This window comes from Myotis yumanensis, unplaced genomic scaffold (genome assembly GCF_028538775.1).
Source record: "Myotis yumanensis isolate MYYU_CA2020_CCGP unplaced genomic scaffold, mMyoYum1.0.hap1 SCAF_1, whole genome shotgun sequence".
Classification (NCBI taxonomy): domain Eukaryota; kingdom Metazoa; phylum Chordata; class Mammalia; order Chiroptera; family Vespertilionidae; genus Myotis; species Myotis yumanensis.
In genome coordinates this window covers 50,663,003-50,685,567 of record NW_027223752.1, presented here as the reverse complement: position 1 = coordinate 50,685,567, position 22,565 = coordinate 50,663,003, and the positions used below count along the sequence as shown (strand labels likewise).

Here is a 22,565-nt window from a genome sequence, read left to right as displayed (position 1 = left end):
TCGCATGTCACCTCTGACACACGTGTCATAGGTTCGCCATCACTGCCCTAGGAGCTGTATCAGTAAAGATGTTGCTACGACATATGTCTGATATTTTACTGCCTATGCCATTTACTAAATATGTAAATGTCATATGAAGCAATACAGTAGCTCTTTTGCAACCAATTTAAAATTACTGCAATTCATGAATTAACAGAATAAAGACTGATTTTTAATGTAACTTTTCAAATATCAACCATTAATGATAGAATTTTAAAAGTAGAAGACAATTCAGGAGCTCATCTTATCTTCCCTCCAGTGTTAGTAAACATGACTACATATCCTCTTTCAAACTTAATATATTAGGAGACGGAACTTTTATAGACCCTTCTGGCAACATCAGTAGGGATGGTGATATCTTCCTTATTTTTAACCAAAACACTGTAAGTTATGAACCTATCCCTTTTTGTAACACAGCAATGAAAACAAGAAGGCTAATCTTCATCCCTTATAAATTCTTCATCCATTTTGAAGACATTCTTAGAGCTACTACTGGACTTTCTTTGGTCTTTTTCTTTCAGTTTTCCTGTGGGAATCTTATTTTTCTACCTTTTAAATTTTGTTCCTCTTTTACTACAAAAAGTTATGTCTTTACATTTATATAATCCTGTTTTACATATGTGTAAAATATGCATATATTCTTCTTTTAAAAGAACCCCAATCTTTGCAGAAATTGACAAACTGAGCCTAAAACAAATATTAAAATTCAAAAGGCCCAGAATAGCCAAAACAATCTTGAAAAAGAGGAACAAAGTTGGAATACTTACACCTAATGTAAACACTAACTACATAGCTACAGTAATCTAAACTGTCTAGTACTGGCCTAAGGACAGACATGTAGACAAACAGAATAGAACTGAGAGTCCGGAAATAAACCCATACATCTATGGCCAATTAATTTTTGAAAATGGGAGAAGAATATTCTCGTCAGCAGATGGTGCTAGGACAGATGGATATCCATATGCAAAAGGGTAAGATTGAACCCCTTCCTTAACCATAGACTAGTAAAAGCCTTCTTAGATACGATACCAAAACATAAGCTACAAAAGAAAAAATAGTTAAATCAGACCTCATCAAAATTAAAAACTTTTCAGCTTCAAAGGATACCATAAAGAAAGTGAAAAGAAACCCACAGAATGGGAGAAAATATTTGTAAATCATGTACCTGGTAAGGAATGTGCATCTAGAACATGTAATGAACTCCCAAAGCTCAACAATAAAAAGACAACACAATTAAAAACAGGGAAAGGATTCTGAATAGACATTTCTCCAAAGAGTTACACATGGCAAATAAACAAAAGAAAGATGCTCAACATCATTAGCCACCAGGTGAATGCAGATCAAGACCACAATGAGATGCCACTTCACATCCATCAGGACAGTTATAATTAAAATGACAAACAAAATGTTGGCTAAGATGTGGAGAAATTGGAAGCTTCATACCAGTATAGTGCCATTGGGAATGCAAAGTGGTACAACTACTTTGGAAAACAGTCTGGCAGTTTCTCAAAAGGTAAAACACACAGATACCATATGACCCAGAAATTCCACTTCTAAGTAAATATACAAGAGAAATTGAGACATATGTCCATACAAACTTGTACATGAATATTTCCAGAAGCATTATTTATAGTAACCAGAACATATAAACAACCCACAATCAACTGAAAAGGGATAAATTAATTGTGGTGTATCTACAAGATGGAATATTATTCAGCTGTATAAAGAGATAAAAGTATTGACACATGCTACAACATGGATAAACCTTGAAAACAGTGAAAGAAGTCAGACACACACACACACACACTGATTCCATTTATATAAAATGTCCAGAATAGGCAAATCTATAGAAATAGAAAATAGACTAGTGATTGCCTAGAGCTGAAGGGGTTCAGGAGAATTGAATAGTTACTAAAGTGAGTACAGGGTGTCTTTTGGCATGATAAAAATGTTCTAAAATTTATTGTGGTGATGGTTGTACAACTCCATAAATATCCTAAAAACTACTGAATTGTTCACGTCAAATGGGTGAATTGTATGGTATGTGAATTTTCAATAAATCTGTCATATTAAAAAGGAGCCCCAAGTTCAATATAGTATCTTAAGGAAAGCACTAATTTACCTCAAGATCCTTGTTTGATGCAGACTTATCCATTTATAATGATCATTATATTACATGCTTAAAAACCACCCTTTTCTTGTACTTTAAAAATAATTTAAAATTTTATGATCAGGATAATACATTAATTTTCTAGTACTTTTCTGTAAATGTTTTTCAAATTCTCTCCACTTTAAAAAAAATGTTTTTATTGATTTTACAGAGAGAGGAAGGGAGACAGAGAGAGAAAGATGGATTGGCTGCCTCCTGCACACCTCCTATTGGAGATTAAGTCTGAAACCTGGGCTTGTGCCTTGACTGCGAATCAAACTGGCAATCTCTGGGTGTATGGGACAATGCTCAACACTGGCCAGAACATCCCCCTACCTTTAATAGAAAGAAACTCAGACAAGATGAAAGTTCTGGGAACCTGTAGGACAAAGGGACACTGAAAAGGTATAATGAACAAAGTGATAGAATACAGGATTCTGGATTACATATGTTTTTCTTTTTCTAAAGCTGCCATATATATATTAATTAAAAAATACTAAACAGTTAACTTCAGAATCTATAACAATAACAATAATTGTTTTTTAATCCTCCCTCGAGAATATGTTTTATTGATTTTTTTCAAGAGAGAGGAAGAGAGAAGGAGAGAGAGAAGCATCAATGTGAGAAACATTGATTGGTTGCTTCCTGTTCATGCCCTGACCAAGAATCAAACCTGAAACCTTTTTTTGGTGCATGAGACAGCACTGTAACCAACTGCACCACCCAGCCAGGGACACAAAAATTATTTTAAAAAAAGACTTACCCAAGATCTGTAAGTGGAGGCTTATCTCTTCCTCTTCTATAGCAAAGATAAATCTGTGGCCCCACAAGACTTCCATTATTGAGGTCAGCTGACAATCCAGATGGGGTAACATCAATACACATATAATCCTGTGGCACTTCCTCCCCAAGAGATTTAATAATAACTGAAACATCTGTGATAGGCTCTTTTGGTTTAGCTACTTTATGACAGGCATCATTGAAGTGAATTTCTTCTTCAAAAGGCTTTGAAACATCAGTTAATCCTGCTACAACAAAGTAGTCAGCAACACGAGGCCCTTTATCTTCAATCATCTTCCATTACAGAAGGTTACATCTAAAAGGAAGGTAAAAGACTAGTATTTTTCTATAATAAGCCAAATAAATATGTGGTTTTTGTGCAAATAAAAAAAAACTACAAAAAGAACACTACCTCCTTGATAAATACACTAGTATACATTTCACTTTCATACATAAAAAGTATGCCTTTTTTAAAAAATGAGAATATAGTTGGCATTATTTGTGATTATAAAAATAACATAAGAATTTCCATTTTTGGCAATATGGATGCTTTGATTACCTAATTAGACAGAAAATAAAACCCCCATACCCTTTAAATATATATATATTAGAGAGGAAGGGAGAATGAGAGAGAGAGAAACATCAATGATGATAGAGAATCATTGATTAGCTGCCTCCTGTACGCTCCCTACTGGGGATTGAGTCTGCAAACCAGACAAGTGCCCTTGACCGGAATCGGAACTGAGACATCTTGTAAAAAGTCAAGAGTCTCAAAGAGCCCTAACTGGTTTGGCTCAGTGGATAGAGTGTGGGCTGCAGACTGAAGGGTCCCAGGTTCAATTCCTGTCAAGGGCATGTACCTTGGTTGCAGGCACATCTCCAGTAGGAGGTGTGTAGGAGGCAGCTGATTGATGTTTCTCTCTCATCATTGATGTTTCTGTCTCTCTCTCCCTCTCCCTTTCTTTCTGAGTCAATAAAAAATATGTTTTAAAATTGACAAATTAGTATTACCTGTTTTTATTTATGTAGACCCATTTGTATAATTAAAATTAAGTATGTATGAAAAGTCTAATTTCACAAAAAAGTTTTCTATATGCATTATAGTAATTTTAAATTTATATCAAGTAGGTCTAGTAAATGCATGCATTTGCCAGTCATCAAGAGTAAACAAATGCACACAGCTGGGGCATGGTTTAGTGCAGTGGGAACACTGGCACATGTTGAAACTGCTACAGAAAGTCACAACCACACAACAGAACCAATTAACCTCACGTGATACGGTGTGATCACGTGCTAATCATTTGCTGAATATTATTTACGAGCAGTAATTCTTATATTTAAATATGTAGACTATAGTTGTAGATCTGTAATATTTATTTATGTCAGAAAAATTACTACAGTGTTTTTTCTCAATATATGGCCTATTCGCTAAAATGTGTTAAAAGTAACAGTGAATTAATAACAAAAAAAATAAGATGTTAATTTAATTATAAGTAAATCTTGTTTAAAAGCATTTAAAATTAACAGCGTGTTAATTTTCACATATGACATATGGACCTGAAATTTTGTCCATTAAATTCAAGTCCATTAAAGCAAGGTCTACAAAATCATAGGATTACTGTATTGAAGTTTAATTGCTAGGTCAAAAGTTACATAACCAGCCTCTCTATAAGTGTTTATGTGGTTTTACGTGTCCATGAATTTTAAATGATAAGCTTTTGATAGACACTATTCATAAAAATTACTTTGGTGGAGCAATTTCCTCTCTTCATAATGAAGAGATTCAAATATTTTCCTTTTTTCCAACTTCATGTTATTTAAAATAAAGCATATAGTCACTATTGTGTATAATAGCTTTATGTCTTGCTATGCCAAAAGAAGGGAAAGCGAATGGAAATAGTACTATCATGGAAACATATATACATATTTAATAAGGTCTTTTGAAAGCTACTATTTCAGCTATTAAAATAAATAGCTATTGTACTAATAAGCAGATATTTGGGAGATATTTGTATGAAAAATTTGTTTTTGTTAGATCTTCCTGCTCACAAATTTTAGTAACTTGTTCTCATCCATAATTGAATTCAGTAAATAACTACTAAAAAGGAACAAGTTATTGTTCTTCATTAAGACATAAGAATAATTAATTTTAAAGTGGTGATAAAATTCTTACACATTTATTAACAAAAAAGTAAATTTTATATCACTCCAGTTCTCTTGCCTTGTTGTTGCTAGTGTTGGGGGTGAAGAGTGGTTAGAGAGGACTGCAAAATATTTTAAGGCACAATTGACAAAGTATGTAATGCCAAGAACATAGCTGGCGAATTTCCAGGTGACTTCTTAAAAGATCTAAATGCTTTTTCATTCATTCAGGAAGTCTACAATACTGAAAATGCACCTCTACTTTTTATTTTAAATCAACTGTTTTTAGAGTAAATTTGAGATTTAGAAGCTAGGGGGAAGACATTGTTAAAAATTACAAGTTAAAGAAAATACTAAATATATTTAATATAGAAATGAATAATTAATATTATTTCCTAGTAATTTTATTAAAGAGACTTTCATTGGCATGTGAAATTTATGATCTTTATAGAAAATACTAAATAGGTATGACTAAATGCCTATGGTGGCAAAAGTGACCAGAAATGACTTGGAAAGAGCATTTGAGGAAAGCATTCCTAGTCACACACACAACTTGGTTGGACTTTTAGTTAAATACATCAGAGCAAAAACTGTTAAACAATTAGAAGATAATTTTTGTTTCTTTCATTCTTTTTATTTTTTAGGTAAATTTCTTTAAGTTCATTTTGGAAACTGGGAGCCACACAAATCAAATATTTAATCCAACAGTTCACTAAGTATTCACAATAATATAAAACCCTGAAACAACTTTACTAAAGCTGAAGTAATAATATGTAATATCACATTATTAACCAATTATTGTTTTTAATTCTTCTTTGTTCAAAATGATATAGATAACTTAAAGAATTAGCTTATAAAAATGTTTATAGGCATCTTCTTAAAATTTCAGACACCTGCTTAGCTAGTATTTTACTTAAAATTAAATCTATTGTCTTTGATAATAGCAAACAAGGATGTCCTCTTTATTCCTTAAAGGTTCATCAGAATTAAATTAAGAAATCATTATAAGAAAGCTCTTACCTATTCAGCAACTATTGGAGACTTGTTTTCCTCCTTTCAATCTCTGCCCCATCAATTCAAATCCTTTTTTTATTTTTTATATAGTTCCATTAGGTCCGAATAGTTAAGCATTTGCTACTTAGACTAATCCTAAGGATAAGAAAAGGCAAGAGTGGAAATCAAAGGTAACATTTTAAAGACTTTTGAAAAACAAAAAATCTGTACATAAAAGTTTTACCAAATTACAAACTATTACTGAAATGGCAAAGTGAGCAAATATACCTGATATAGAGTCACAAATTCAAGATACATATAAAATGGTCTATAACTCAATGGACCAATTCAACTACTTCATACTCTAGTTCACTTATATAAGCTAGAAGAATTTTTTTAAAACATAATTCCACAGGTAATAACCTAATTCAGCTCATCTTTTCTTACGTTATCAAAATTAAACTAGAGACCACCAATCTCATCTTTTTTAAACTTCATCTCTCATTTTTCTTCCAACCAAGGCAATCTATCTACTGTCCTTCAAAAGTGGTTTTGCTCTTTTCCTCTTTGACAATACACTATAGCAGTGGTCAGCAAACTGCGGCCCCTTGCGTGTGGCTCTTCCACAAAATACCATGTATGGACGTGCACATACAGTGCGACTGAAACTTCGTGGCCACACTCAAGGGGTCAAAGAGCCGCATGTGGCTCGCGAGCCACAGTTTGCCGACCACTGCACTATAGTATTTCCTCTTTCTAGTCAATATATGTTCATGATATTTTTCAAATATTTTAACTGTATGTGGATTTTCATTTAAACTTCATGAATTGTACAAAAAAGCAAAAAAATTAAACAATCCCATACACAATAATAAATATGGCCTATAGTGACAATGTTTCCTAGTTTCTTTTGAGAACAGAAAATAACCCTCTTATCCTCATGCACAGTTATAATATAGAATACAAATACTTATATATTTTATTCATTTAGTAAGCATCTTCTAAACTGCTATAATATTTATAATTATCCTAAATGACTACATAATATTCCATCAAATGGAAATAGTATACACTGTAACCAACACCCTATTCTTCCATTCCCAGCTAGTCCCAAAGTATGGTAGATAGGTGTTTAAAAATATTTATTAAGTGAATGAACAGTTCACTTTGTAATCCTTCTAAAGCATATTATACTTAAATATAATGTCTTTTTCTATAATTCAGAATCAATATTCTGAATTTCAATTGCCCTAAATATTACAGTTGTTGTTAAATGTAGGATATAGATAAACTAGATGATCTGAGTCAAGTAACCAAAAACTAAAACCATCAGGACCTTAGGCAAAATTAGAAATTTATTCAAGAATTAATTGATTCATTCATTCAATAATTTTTTCATAGGTACTAAGATCTAACACTATTCTAGGAGCCAGTGATGATACTGATTAAAGCAAAAGCCTCTGCCTTCAAGGCATTTATTTAGTTCTACTTTTCCACATCTCTTTCTATACTTTTATTTACCTCCAACTATCTTTTCTCCTATCCCCCTTCCATATTCCAAGTGTGTGCCTCCACTATGCCCAAAGTTTCTCTACCATTTTCTCCCCAAAGTCCCATATGCACAAACATGATGATCCTTATTTTATTGTCCCTTCCCCCCATCTCCCTGAAAACTGGCACTCCTTCAGCATCAGCATTCTCTGGAAATTTTGAAAGGAAAGAAACCTTATTTGTATATCATATTTAAGAGTAGGTTAACTTTCTTTTGAAAAGGTTAAACACACACAAGGCAAACTTGACTTTTTAAAAGTAAGTTTTATTAATCCAAATTGTTGGACTATATGGAGCAAACTCCTTGAGCAAGGGAGGCGTTCTTGTCTCCAAGATCTACTTTGGAAGCACCTCCCCTTTCAATACCAATTCCCAAGCAAAAACCAACAACAAAAATCAAAACGTAACTGTAATTTGACAGCACCCTTATTAAAGATTAGCAACCCCTGATTTATTGAAAAAAAATAGTTAAGATAGAAATAATAGACATTTAGAGGGAAAGGAAATTTATTATTAGTCATAGTCTAAGCCTTCATTTCATAGCCAAAGAAACTGAAGCACAAAAGGTGGCTTACTTAAGGATACCTATCTAGTAAGTGGCAACCTGGACAAGAACTCAAGTCCCTTAATCCAGTGTTCTTTACATTTGAGGTTGCTATCTCTAATAAATGGTCATTAATACTGATCAAGGGCACATCTTTCAATAAGTTCTTTTGTGTCACTTGTTACTCATAATCATTATGTGGTGAATATGTGCCAAAATCTGGTTAAGAAATATGGTAAATTAAACTTTCAGTGTTTAATACAGAAAACAGCTAATAGAAATAAATCAAAATAAAAAACAAAAACTACTTACACATTACGAAGGTCTTTCTCTGAAAATGATGCCAGATCTCAATTTGTGAATTCTGCAAGCCTCAGAGTTTGAGAAATACTGTATTGAAAAGAACAAGAATTGAGCTTAAATGAATTCCAATCAAATATTTCCCCCTACAATGTCTTAAAGTTCTGTTAACAATGATAATTTTCAAACAAAATGCTTGCATATATTGTTTTTATATGGTTAAGAGCCAATAAGTAATTTTCAAACACTAGCTCTTTCAGAAAACACATTTCAGTCAAAAATAGACACACACAGAGCAGATAATGGGGACAAAAACAGAAAATAAAAATAAATGACATAATGAGTAAATATACAGAAGCAATGTGAGAAAGAAAAACATACCACTTCTGGGGCATTATATATAGTATCTCATTCCTACAGGAAAAATATACACATTTATGAAAATTAAATATAAACGCAAGTAACTTCCATATACAAAAGAATTCAACACCCTAAAGTATTTTCCCTTTATTACAAATTCTTTAAATACTTATACTAAAATCAAATCTGTTTTATCAAATCCTTAACATGGTTGAGATCTCATCAAGAAACCCAGGACTTCTATCCAAGACAATAAATGATATTGTATTATGGTATTCAATATGCCATTATCATATTTTCTTCAAAGTTGAGTAATTTACTTAGTAAGTTGTAGTTACGAGTAATTTTAAATACCAAATGGAAAGATGATGCCACTGACAAAGTCTTAGGGTATAACCAATCCAACTACATTGTACAAATCATTGTGGGTTAGCTTCACAATGCTGAAGACTTGCACAGGCAGGCGTTTCAGTAAGAGTCAAAAGCTTTTTCAGGAGAGCAAGCTGAAATGCAGTAATCACAATTACATCAAGAGGAAGAACCACAGCTTTAACCAATGTGGATTATCTACTAACTAAAGGCTCAGTGCACAAAATTCATGCATGGATAGGGTCCCGAGGTCTGGCCAGCGAACAGGGCCAATCGGGGCCTCCCTTCCCTGGCTACCGGCCGGGGCCTTCCTTCATTCTGCGCCGCCCCCTGGTGGTCAGTGCACATCATAGCGAGCAATTGAACCCCCGGTCTCCCGGTAGAACTCCCGAGGGGACAATTTGCATATCAGGCTTTTATATAAATAGATGACAAGGAAACAGCAGCAGCAACAGACACCAGATTTACCTAACTTGGTTTGTCTTTGAAAAGTAGGAGAAAAGGGTGGAAAGGGCCAAAATTATTTGAATCAAGATTTGATAAAATGTCTTGGAATGGAATGGGTGAAAAGAATGAATGAGAAATTATGTTAAATACAATCTTGTTACATTTTGTAATGCTACAACTGGTCAGAATGGATATATGTTTTAAAAACTAGCCCTAGCCGTTTTGGCTCAGTGGATAGAGTGTCGGCCTACGAACCAAAAGGTCCCGGGTTCGATTCCAGTCAAGGGCATGCACCTTGGTTGCAGGATCCTCCCTGCCTGGGGCTCTGGTCAGGGCTCGTGCAGGAGGTAACCAATCAATGTGTTTCTCTCACATCGATGTTTCTCTCTGTCTTTCCCTCTCTCTTCCACTCTCTCGAAAAATCAATGGAAAAAATATCCTCAAGTGAGGATTAACAAAACAAAATAAACAAACAAACAAAACTAGGACAGCATTCTACCTCAGACTCACTGAAAAATTCCAGTCAGTAAATATAGAGTGGCATATATATTAAATAGTGACCTGCTGAAACATTTCTTAAATTCAACATCAGATAAACACAAAAATTTTCCAGCTGAAATACTCTATGTATATAAAAATACTTTTAACTTTTGAAAATTATAGCTCCTGGTTTATTCATAGACTATCAGGCTTATTTAGCTGCAATTATGTATTATGAGGATGCTATAATAAATTCCAAATACATTTTCTGCTACATGATTTTCTTAATATAGTAAGAACATTTCTTACCATAAACAATGATCCACTAAATATTTTATTAATCAAAAAACAAATAGGATTTTCTTCAATGTTGATAATTTTAAATTTACAGCAGCGTTTACAATATCAAATATTTCACCTTTGACGAAATAAACTTCCAAAACCTTTAGTTTGATTTCATAAATTGTATGAAAACTGACCCATTATTAGAATAGATTTTCTATTACGAAAATGAGACATATAAAACCAGCATCACTTAAGTGTTTGCAAAGTTCTTCTAATTAAGACAACACATCACAACTATTGCTCTGCTTTCCACACATACATAAGAAAACGTGGAATAAAAAAATGAGTAAAATCTATCTTGTAGATCATCCTTTGATGTAAATGGAATGGAATGTATCACTGTACTTCCTAAAACTACATATGTTAAATTATCTTTCAGCACAGATTCCTTTAAATTGCTTTTTAAACATATATTAGTTTCAGGTGTACAACATAGTGATTTGATATTTGTATATATTGTGAAATGATCACCAGAATAAGTATAGTTAACATTCATCACCATAATTATGAAATTAAAAAAATTTTTTGTGATGTGAACTTTTAAGATCAACTCTCTTAGCTACTGTCCTTTATGCAATACAGTATTCTCAACTATAGTCACCATGCTGTACATTACACTCTCATGACTTATTTCATAACTGGAAGTTTGTACCTTTGACTCCCTTCACCCATTTTTCTCCCACTCCTCATCCCCTACTTCTAGCAACCACCACCCTGTTCTTTGCATCTATGAACTTGTTTTTTTTTACATTCCACATATAAATTAAATCATACAGTATTCCACTGAGCCACGAAAGCTGGGCATTTAAAAAATATATATATTTTTATTGATTTCAGAGAGGAAGGAAGAGGGAGAGAGACAGAAACATCGATGATGAGAAACATTAATTTCTCTGACTTGTTTCACTTAGCATAATGTCCTTAAGTTCTATCCATGTTGTTGCAAAATGCAAGATTTCATTCTTTTTTATAGCTGAATATTGCACATATAAACATATAAAGAAAATGTGTGATATATATATGTGTACACACACACAGGGTGTCCCCCAAAAATGTATACACCCACTTTGAATAATTATAAAGGCAGTGTTTACTGAAATACATTTCATTTTCAAAATTGAGCTATCAGCTGTTAAAGTATGTATACATTTTTGGGGGACAAAATATAAAGTATACACACATTTTCTTTATCCATTCATCCATCAATAGACACACTGTTTTTATATCTTAGCTATTGTAAATAATGCTGCAAATGAACTTGAGGGTGCAAATATCTTTTCGAATTAGTGTTTTCATTTTCTTTGGACAAATACCCAGAAGTGGAATTGCTGGATCATACAGTAGTCTTATAATTAATGTTTCAAGGAACCTCCATACTGTTTTCCATAGTGGCTACACCAATTTACCAGTACATTCCCATCAACAGTGCAGAAGGGTTCGCTTTTTCCACATCCTTGCCAACACTTATTTCTTATCTTTTTGATAAGAGCCATTCCAATAGGTGTGAGGTGATACCCCATTGTGGTTTTGATTTGCATTTCTTTGATGATTAGTGATGTTGAGCACCTTTTCAGATACCTATTGTCCATCTGTACTCTTCTTTAAAAGAATGTCTATTAAGATCCTCTGTCCATTTTAATTCTGGGATTTTTTGCTATTGAGTTGTATGAATTCTTTACACTTTTTGCATATTAACCCCTTGAGAGTTATATAATTTGCAAATATTTTCTCCAATTCAGTATGGGGCCTTTTCATTTTGTTGATAGTTTCTTTTGCGGTGCAGAAGCTTTTTACTCTGATGCAGTCCCACTTATTTATTTTTGCTTTGTTGCCTTTGTTTTGGTGTAAACCCAAAAAACCACTGCTAAGACATCCTGTCAAATAACTTATTACTGCCTATGTTTTCTTCCAGAACATTTATGGTTTCAGATTTTACACTCAAGTCTTTAATCCACTGAGTTAATTTCTGTGTACGATGTAAGACAGTGCTCCAATTTCACTCTTTTGCGTGTGGCTGGCCAGTGTGCCAAACACTATTTATTGAAGAGACTGTTCTTTCCCTCCTGTATATTCTTGTCCTCTTTTTCATAAATTAATTGACCATATATACATGTTTATTTCTGGGCTCTTTATTCTGTTCCATTGATCTTTGCACCTGTTTTTTTGTGTGTGAGTTGTTTTTTTTAATGTCAATAGCATATTGTTTTGTTTACTCTAGCTTTGTAATACAGTTTGAAACCAGGGTGTAAAATGCCTCCAGCTTTGTTATTCTTTCTCAAGATCATTTTGGCTGTTCGTGATCTTTTGTGGTGCCATACAAATTTTAGGATTGTTACATTTCTGTGTAAAATGTCACCAGAATTTTGATTGGGATTGCAGTGAATCTATATATTGCTTTGGGTAGTATGGTCGTTTTAAGAATATTGATTTTTTTCCAACCCATAAGCATGGACTATCTTTCCACTTATTTGTGTCTTCTTCGATTTCTGTCATCGTCTTACAGTTTTCAGTGTACAGGTCTTTCACCTCCTTTGTTAACTTTATTTTTCAGTATTTTATTCTTTTTGATGCAATTATAAATGAGATAGTTTTCTTAATTTCTCTTTCAGATAGTTTCTTACTATTATACAGGAACACAATAGATCTCTGTATATTGATTTTGTACCCTACAAATTTACTAAACTTATATTTATATTTAAATGTTTTTATTGTATTCATGCAATTTACCTATCTTATTTTGATTTCACCAGTTTTACTTGCATTTGTGTTTGTATATTTAGTTCTCTATAATTTTGTTACATTAACAGCTTCGTATATGCATCACCAAAGTAGAGATACAAAACAGTTCCATCACAAGGATCCCTCGTGTTGACATTTTATAAGTCTTGTCCCCTTACCATCACTGTCCCTAATCCCTGTGGCGTGGTATGTATGTATGTATTTTTTTAAACTAGAGAACACATACAGTCTACAAAGGAAAAGATGTCTCCAAAAGCAATGCACCCTTACAAAATAGGTACAGAAACCAAAGAAAAAAAGTATATGTGGTGAGGAAAGACTTGTTAGTCACATTTACTCAGACATCTGGAATATTATATTTGAACATGATTATACAAACATATAAATGCACAGACATATGTATACACATAAAAGATAAGAAGGACGGAGAATGATCATCTACTAAATCACAATGAAGATCAATCTCCGTAGTTCTGAGATAAACTTTTCTATTACGGTCAAATTTTAGACTAGATCAAGTGAACAACATAAAATAATGCTACAGAACAACTACAATGGAGACTCCTATATGCATAAGAACATAAAAAGAAGTCTTTTACTGTGTTCAGGGGTAACCCTGCTGCTCAAGGAGAAGTTAGGTTGGAACTACAGTAGCTGGTTTTCCCTTGAAAATATGGATCTGAACAGGAATAAACTGGAAATAACACACAGTGTTAACATACAGATAGATACCTCTTGTCTCTCCAGGCTGACTATAAACAATGGAAAGGCAGGAACTCTGTCTTTTGTTTCTTTTGATTCTGTCACATAAATTACAGCAGTTAAAAACTGATGGTAGGTGTGTAAATATTTATTAAACGAATAAGGCCAGTATAGTAGAAAAAAATGGGAAAGTTAAAACACCACAGAATCATAGGATTTTAGAACTAGAAGGATACATGGAGATTTAGTTTCAATTCCTTTTAAAACGGAAGAAATTGAGGCATATAAGTTAAACATATGGACTTAGATGAAATACATTAATTTATAATTTAACTCTCATTTGATTTGGAGTTCTACTATGTAAATACTTCAATTCAAGAATGGAAGAGAAGAGCCCGGCTGGGGTTGCTCAGTGGTTGAGTGTCGACCAGGAATCTAGAGGGCGCAGATTTGATTCCCAGTCAGGGCACATGCCCAGGTTTCGGGCTCAGTCCCCAGTGAGGGGCATGCAGGAGGCAGCTGATGGGTGTTTCTCTCTCATCTATATCGATGTTTCTACACTTGATCTTAGCCAAAAGGCCGAGAAGCAATCTCATCTCCCTTCCCATCTCTCTAGAATCAATAAAAACATATTAAAAAAAAAAAAAAAAAAAGAATGGAAGAGAAGAAAGCAATTTCCTGGGGAAACCTTTGTATTAATTAGTTAACATGGACTTTGATGGACAAATATTAACAGGTAAGTGGGAGAAGTTAAATTGGTTGAAGAGAATGGGGCAATTAACAGGTAAGAAAAAGAATGGTTGACCAAAAATAAGACAAAAGAGTAAAGTAGAAAAGGAAGAAAGTTGAACAAAGAGATATAGTAAGAAAAGGAGTATAAAAGGTGGGGGTGGGGTTTAATATAAAAGTAAAAAATAGTGCAGAAATGGGAAAAGTGAGAAATGATTAAATGGGAATGAGGAAATGGTATCTGGATAATTTTTAATGCTATTTACTACATCATTTAAAATAAAGAAACGATGAGATTTACCATTTCTACAGTCTAATCAGATTCACTATAAACTAACAGTAACAACAAATATCAATTACCAATCTTGTACTGAAAATCTATTCATATTCAGCACTGTATATGAAATGCAAACATATGGTGCTTACCAGTCTAGAGTAAATGGGAAGTCTGGTTGCCCTAACCAGTGGTCGGCAAACTGCGGCTTGCGAGCCACATGCAGCTCTTTGGCCCCTTGAGTGTGGCTCTTCCACAAAATACCAACTTTTGCGCATGGGCCACAAAGTTTCAATCGCACTGTACGTGTGCGCCCGCATGTGGTATTTTGTGGTATTTTGTGGAAGAGCCATACTCAAGGGGCCAAAGAGCCGCATGTGGCTCGAGAGCCGCAGTTTGCTGACCACGGCGGCCTAACCGGTTTAACTCAGTGGATAGAGCGTCAGCCTTCGGACTCAAGGGTCCCAGGTTCGATTCTGGTCAAGGGCATGTACCTTGGTTGCGGGCACATCCCCAGTAGGGAGTGTGCAGGAGGCAGCTGATCTATGTTTCTCTCTCATCGAAGTTTCTAACTCTCTATCCCTCTCCCTTCCTCTATGTAAAAAATCAATAAAATATATATTTTTTTTAAAAAAAGGGAAGTCTGGTTTTAAATGTTTCTTTCACCATCATTTTTTTACTTAATTTCCCATATGCATACCACTTCCATATCGCAAAGTTCTTACTTCCTCTTTGAATTATCATAAACATTTGTTAGCTGGCATCTAAAATGAATTGTTGCCTCCACTGGAATCTTCCCAAAAGTTTCTCTCAAACATACAATATCTGGTTTTTCTTCAGTATTTCAGTCACACATACACAAGGAACTTGAAATAATATTCATTGGGGTGATTAAAAACATTTACATAAGATAAGTAATCTAAAATTCAGTTATACTAATATATAATAAAAATGAGAGCCACTGATTAAAAATATCACCTTTCTTGAAAAGTAGATATACAAGATTTATAGTGCTGTTATTGGATTAATGCTTAACATTTTAATTTCTTAATCTCATCACCTATTTAAAGGTACTTTAAGCCTTTTAAAAAATCCCTTTTCACTTTTGCCTATGAACTGTAACATATAACAAATTTACTTGCTAAGAAGCAACTGAAAAGGACTTTGAGAATAATTGAAAACAAATTTGAAAGTTGTTATTGTCCCAGTTAATAATTACTGATAAAATTTTTTGACTTGTAGGACTTACTAGATGAACAAAGACTACAAACACAAGAAATCCAAATACTAACATGCTTGGAAGAATTGTTAACCTTGCAAATAATTTTTAAAAATAAACTTTGATCCCAGATGATGTGGCTCAGTGGTTGAGCATCAACCCATGCATCAGGACACCGGTTCAATTCTAGGTCAGGGCACATGCATGGGTTGCAGCCTGATCCCCAATAGGGGACATGCAGGAGGCAGCAAATTGATGTTCGTAGATCTCTCTCTCTCTCTCTATCTTCCTCTCTCTCTCTCCTTTCCTCTTTCTCTAAAATCAATAAAAACATATTTAAAAAATAAAAACAAATAAACTTTGAGGTACTACATCATACCTAGTAAATTAACAAATATGAATAAAATCTAGTTGATGGTGATAAGAAAAATAAGCACACTTGAAAAATAATGGCACTGTGAAATAGAACAATTTTTCTGAAAAGTAATCTAGCAATTACTTAAAACTAATTGTATTCTTATCAACAACTTATTCTATTTTGGTAATGTCATCAAGAAAATAGCCCAGCCAGTGTGGCTCAGTGGTTGAGCTCAACCTATGAACCAGGAGGTCATGGCACATACCTGGGTTGCCGGCTCAGATCCCCAGTGCGGAGCACGCAGGAGGCAGCTGATCGATGATTCTCTCTCATCATTGATGTTTCTCTCTCTCCCCTTCTCACTTCCTCTCTGAAATCAATACAAACATATATATCTTAAAATTTAATATCATCAATAAATGTATTTTAAAAATCAAACTGTTGGTCTAGGTTATTTATAACTGTACTTTCTTTAAAGGATCACAGAATTAGAGTAGAAAAGGACCTTAACAATCTTTTGGGTTCTGGACAGTGTGGCTCATTTGGTTGAGCATCATCCCATGCACCAGAGGGTTGTGGACTCAATCGGGGGGGGGGGGGGGGGGGCGTGCGGGAGGCAACCGATTTATGTTTCTTGAATTGATCTTTCTCTCTCCCTTCCTCTCTCTTTAAAAATCAATAAAAACACATTTTAAAAAATATTTTGGTTCAATCTCATCATTTTGTTGCTGAGTAAATTCAAGTGTGGAAAGGCAAATTTGACTTGCCCAAAATAGCACAGTTCATCTGTAGAAGAGCAGGGCCTAAAACTCCTTATTCCAGATCTCTTGCTACTATACCATGTAGACTATTTCACAGAAGCCTGAAACAATGACCCAGAATTGACAAGGATCAGATCAGCTTAGTGAAGCTAGATGACACATTGTTCTTTCTAAACCTTCTGATGGTCGGGACCAGCCCTAGATAATGCATAACTTCTATTCCTTAAACCCCCTTAACCTACTTTTAGCAGTCAAATCAACCTCCAGGACCTTCCCTTTCTTCATAGTCCCAAGAAAATATGTTAATCCCACTAACTACAGCTCACTTCCGAATTTCTTTTTTTTTAAATATATTTTATTGATTTTTTACAGAGAGGAAGGGAGAGGGATAGAGAGTCAGAAACATCGATGAGAGAGAAACATCGATCAGCTGCCTCCTGCACACTCCCCACTGGGGATGTGCCCGCAACCAAGGTACATGCCCTTGACCGGAATCGAACCCGGGACCCTTGAGTCCGCAGGCTGACGCTCTATCCACTGAGCCAAACCGGCCAGGGCATCACTTTCGAATTTCTATCACCAATCCTGACTCTCTACTGAGATCCAAAAGACCTATTTGATAACATTATCTGTATATCTAATAGCCAAAACAGAACTATTTCTTTGGCAAATCTCCATCTTTAGACCTAAACCCACTTCTCTGCCACACACACATTTGCACTCTAAAAATTCACCAGGAAGGGCATAAATTTGAATCTGGGATTTTTGCTTATATTATCAATCAAGATAGTTGATATTCTCAAGGGAATATGGGCTCCAGAAAAGAAAAAATAAACACTGCAGAAGTACAAGGGAGAGGTAAGAGGAAAAAAACCCACAAAAGAGTCCAAGAACAGAACAACCTATCCCAGAGCAAACAGAACACATTTCTTACATAAGCATAACAGACATCCTCAGAAAACTAAGTAGAACACTAGAAAAATAATAAGGAATCATGAAGAACCAACTAGAGATACTGGGTGTTAAAAATAATTGAAAATTTTAAAATCAGACAGGTTAAATAACAAAATGAATGCCATTAAAAATAAAATCAATGAGTAGATGATCAGAATGAGATGTTAAGAAGGTATAAAGATGCATTTAAGCCTAACCAATAGACATAGACACCAGGAGGTGAGGGCATGAATGGGGGGAGGGGGTGAGAGGGCAATGGGTTGATAAGGACACATATGTAATACCTTAATCAATAAAGAAAAAAAATTTAAAAAGAAGGCATAAAGAATACAACTATATAAAGACTATAAAAATAGCAGTTAAGTGCTCTGAAATCAGTTAGGCCAAGTTCAAATCCTGGCTATATCCAGTGTAAGAATATCAGATAATTAAACAAACATGTGCTTATGGTATTGCAAAAAAGGGAGCACCAGAAGTTTAAATTTAATTCAAATAATTTTTTAAAATTTAACAATGAGGTATCCTTTTAAAAATCAGAGCTTTGCTGATTTTGCTTATCTTTTGCTTATTTTATGGTTTGGAATTTATTTTGTTTTAGATTACAGAAGGGCACCATATTAACTTCAATGCTTGATAATGTAAAGAATTAAAGACAGAAATTATGACTCTGATTTTCTCATTAATCTAATAATTATTTATCAAAAATTTTTTGAAAAGTACCTATGTCTTTTTTTTTTTTTTAATACTAACATCTGAACTCCCTTCCTACATGCCACTATATGTATTCTGGAAGGATGGTGGACCTTAGAGTCAACCATGAAAGCCAAAAAGACCATATGCTTGCTTCTCTATTTAGGGACCAAGCACATAGATTAGTCAATTAGATGCTTTCATACAGAATTTGAGTCTAGAGTTAAAGTTGAAAAGACAGTTTAACATTCATTTTAGAACAGTGACATACAGCACCCATGGCAGTGTTCCATCAATGGCATCCAATGTCCTGCAGAAGAGCAATGGTATCTTGAATAGGAAAAGGATATTTCCGTGGCATAACTTTGGCAATGGTCTAGCACTGAGGATGGCTGGTTGGTTTGTTTCCTATTTGTTCTCAGAGTCTGGTTCTCCAGTCTTCCAATCATTTCTGTAAGCTAACTAATATCCTTCCAATAAAATCCTTTTCTTTTGCTTCTGTTAACCAGAGTTGATTTTTGTTGTTTGCATTCAAGAATCCTGAAATGGTAACCCTACCATGTGTCAGGTGCTGTACTAGGCACTGGAAACACAATGACAAATAAGATATAGCCCTGCCTTATAGGAGTATAATGGAGAATGCAGACAAGTAAACAAGAAGTTACAATAAATGATGTCTATATAATGTGAGTGGTCACAGAAAGCACAAGGACACACAGTTTAGGCTTGAAAAGTTGGAAAAGAAAAAGATATCATCTAAATCTTGAAATATGAGCAGAATAATAAAAGAGAGTTGAAAGGGCATTCCAAACAAAAGGAGCAACCAGTAAAAGGACTATAACCTTTTCTTTTTTATGTTCATTACCTCTTTCCTACACAGTATATCAAAAGCATATTTGAAGGACGAAAAGCAGACTGATAGATTTGAAGGGGATGAGAAAACAATCACAATTTGTGAATGGTGACAATGATGGTATTTCTGAGCTTGCTATATGAAAATGAGCCTCATGCTTGAAACATAGCCACCCACCACCACCGCTGCTGCAGCCACAAAACTGCCTCCCTTTTCTTTCCTCACCTACCTCAGTCACTTCTCAAAACAGTCAACTATGGAGCTCTGGGTCTGGGGGAGTTTTTTTTCATTTGGTTGGTTGGTTATTTGTAATGGGGGTGGTATAGGAATCATGACTGAGTGAATAAAGGAATTGAAAAGAGAAGGTGTTAATCAACTGAGAGTAGTGAAGCACAAAGCATTCTGTCAACTGCTTACACTAATTTTGCTTAAAGGAAGGTACCATTCTACAGGAGAAAAAAAACCTGATATAAAATATTTTACAAAATAGTGTGTGTATGTGTGTGTATGCTCTTTTATCTAAAATTAAAAGATTTCAGTATTGACATAGATCATTTTTAGAGTTTGTCTATTAATATTACATTAGGTTTACACTATGTATGGTTTTCATTGCTTACTTTTATAAAAATGTGGATCTTCATATGTGTTTTTTTAATTTATTGATTTGAGAGAGAGAGAGAGAGAGAGATTTGTTGTTTCATTCATTTATTCCTTCACTGGTTGCTTCTTGTATGGGCTCTGACTGGGGATCAAACCCACAACCTTGGTGTATCAGGGCAACACTCTAACCAATGAGCTACCTGGCCAAGACTGTAACTATTATAAGCTCTATGCTTGAATAGGAAAAAATCACCATATAAGTAAACTAACAACCAACCAACCACTATTTGAAAAATGTGATAAAGGAAACTGAAAGCAAATGATCAGTGACATCTCATTCTTGAAAATGATATCAAAGTTATAGAACCAGCCCTGCCAGTGTTGCTCAGTGGTTGAGTGTAGACCCATGAACTAAGAGTCACTGGTTTGATTCTCAGTCATGGCACATGCCCAGGTTGCAGGCTCGATTCCCAGTGGGGGGCATGCAGGAGGTGGCTGATCAATGATGTTTCTCTCTCATGGATGTTTCTATCTCTCTATCCCTCTCCTTTCCTCTCTAAAAATCAATAAAAACATACATTTTTTAAAAAGTTATAGAACAAAATTATTTTAGTAAACTAAAATCTACAACTCACCTTTAAAAAAAGTAGTGTTCACTAACATGTGAAGGACAGTTATGAAAAATAAGTTTTCATTTCAATTTCATTAAATTAAATGGTGTAAAAATTTACTACAGTCATAGCAAACTTCACACCACCTTTGCAAATTCAGTTCTGTGACAATGTCCCTGTTCAAATGGCCACTCTGCAATATTTGAGACCTGCTCTTTGAAGCCTTCCCTAACCTCTTTCCCCAGGACAGAATGTCATTCTCTCTTCTTATGCTTTAAGAGTATCCTATACAGATTTATATTATGATTATAACACCAATACTATACTTGTTTCTGTGAACATGTACTCTTTGAAACTAGATTAGGAATTCTTTGAAAGTAGGCACTGCTACATTTCCATCTCTGTAAATACCTGTTTTAGCACAGTTCCTAGCATAGTAAATGACAGCTGTCAGTAAATGCTTCCTGAATAGAAAAGTACATGATGTATTAATAATTACATTAAACATAAAGTTATTTGTGTTCATAAAACAGCATGGCTCAAACTTCAAATTCTGTATGCAGAAGCTAAAAAATCAGCTCCATTGGTTTTTATTTGAAATGGGGAGATATTTTTACAGCTCTCACAATAATCACCTATGGATCAGGGATGAAATAATTTAAGTTCTTTACTACTATATAAAAGACAATGAGTGGTCTCTTTTTTATTTAAAAAAAAACCAACACCTTAATTTCATTCCATATTATTCAGTATTCCTTTGTAATCACCACCTTTTAGGATATTTATTTGGGTACATACCTCTCCCTCTGAGAGTTGTATGCCCTGCATTCACTCCCCTACCATAAAAATGGGGCCTGAAATGTTCTATAAGACCTTAATTTCATCAACCATAGCTGACGGGACCAGACATAGACACTTGTCTCAAACTGAATTTTCTCCCAGGTGTTTAAATGTGATCATAAAACCATGAGTAAATATATGAATTTAAGAGGTAGAGAACTTGTTCAGCCATGCACAGTGGTAAAAGACAACATGTAGAGAGAGAAAAATGAAGTGGGCAAACAGGGAGAAGCAGAGAGACCATGCTGCCCCAGGGTGGTGAGAAAATAACTTCCTGTGTTACTGATGAGTTTCCAGTTCTTGGTCCCCTCCCCCTCATGAAGCTTGGCTGTACTTCTATCTTTAGGTACTGTAAAACCCCAGTATCCTTGCCATTAACATTAATCCCTCCCCCCTTTTTAAAAATTAGCACTTACAAACCAAAGAAATTTGATTTTAAAACCTCAAAAAAGAAAAGGTCATGCAGGAATAGCAAAAGGTCAGTTAATCATGGGGGGCGGGATTGTTAAAAAAATGGCTATTACATTGTTATGTTCAGGCATTCTTCAGCATAAGAAAATGAAAAATACTTACCACCCTAACAGGTCAAACAACATCCTATAAATCCAATTTCAGCATAGTGTGAGTCAGTATGATTAAAATTCTATTTCAAAGTTCAGAAACAAGTGAGAGATTACAAGGAATAGAGAATCTTTTAGAGCTTATTAGAGCAAATTATTTTTTTAAATAAAAATAC

General features: G+C 34.3%; 1 protein-coding gene across 7 annotated transcripts in view; it reads right to left on the bottom strand.

Moving 5' to 3' along the window:
- The window catches only part of DENND4A (DENN domain containing 4A), a 112,093-nt gene that overhangs the window by 68,295 nt on the left and 21,233 nt on the right, over positions 1-22,565 (bottom strand). For all 7 annotated transcript variants that reach the window (XM_070420580.1, XM_070420601.1, XM_070420610.1 and 4 more), the window contains exons 2-4: positions 8,511-8,588; positions 6,131-6,259; positions 2,952-3,284 (exon numbers count right to left, since the gene is read on the bottom strand). In XM_070420580.1, coding sequence (XP_070276681.1) covers positions 2,952-3,262 — 311 coding nt within the window. In that variant the 5' untranslated portion in view covers positions 3,263-3,284; positions 6,131-6,259; positions 8,511-8,588. The remainder of the gene's footprint in view (positions 1-2,951; positions 3,285-6,130; positions 6,260-8,510; positions 8,589-22,565) is intronic.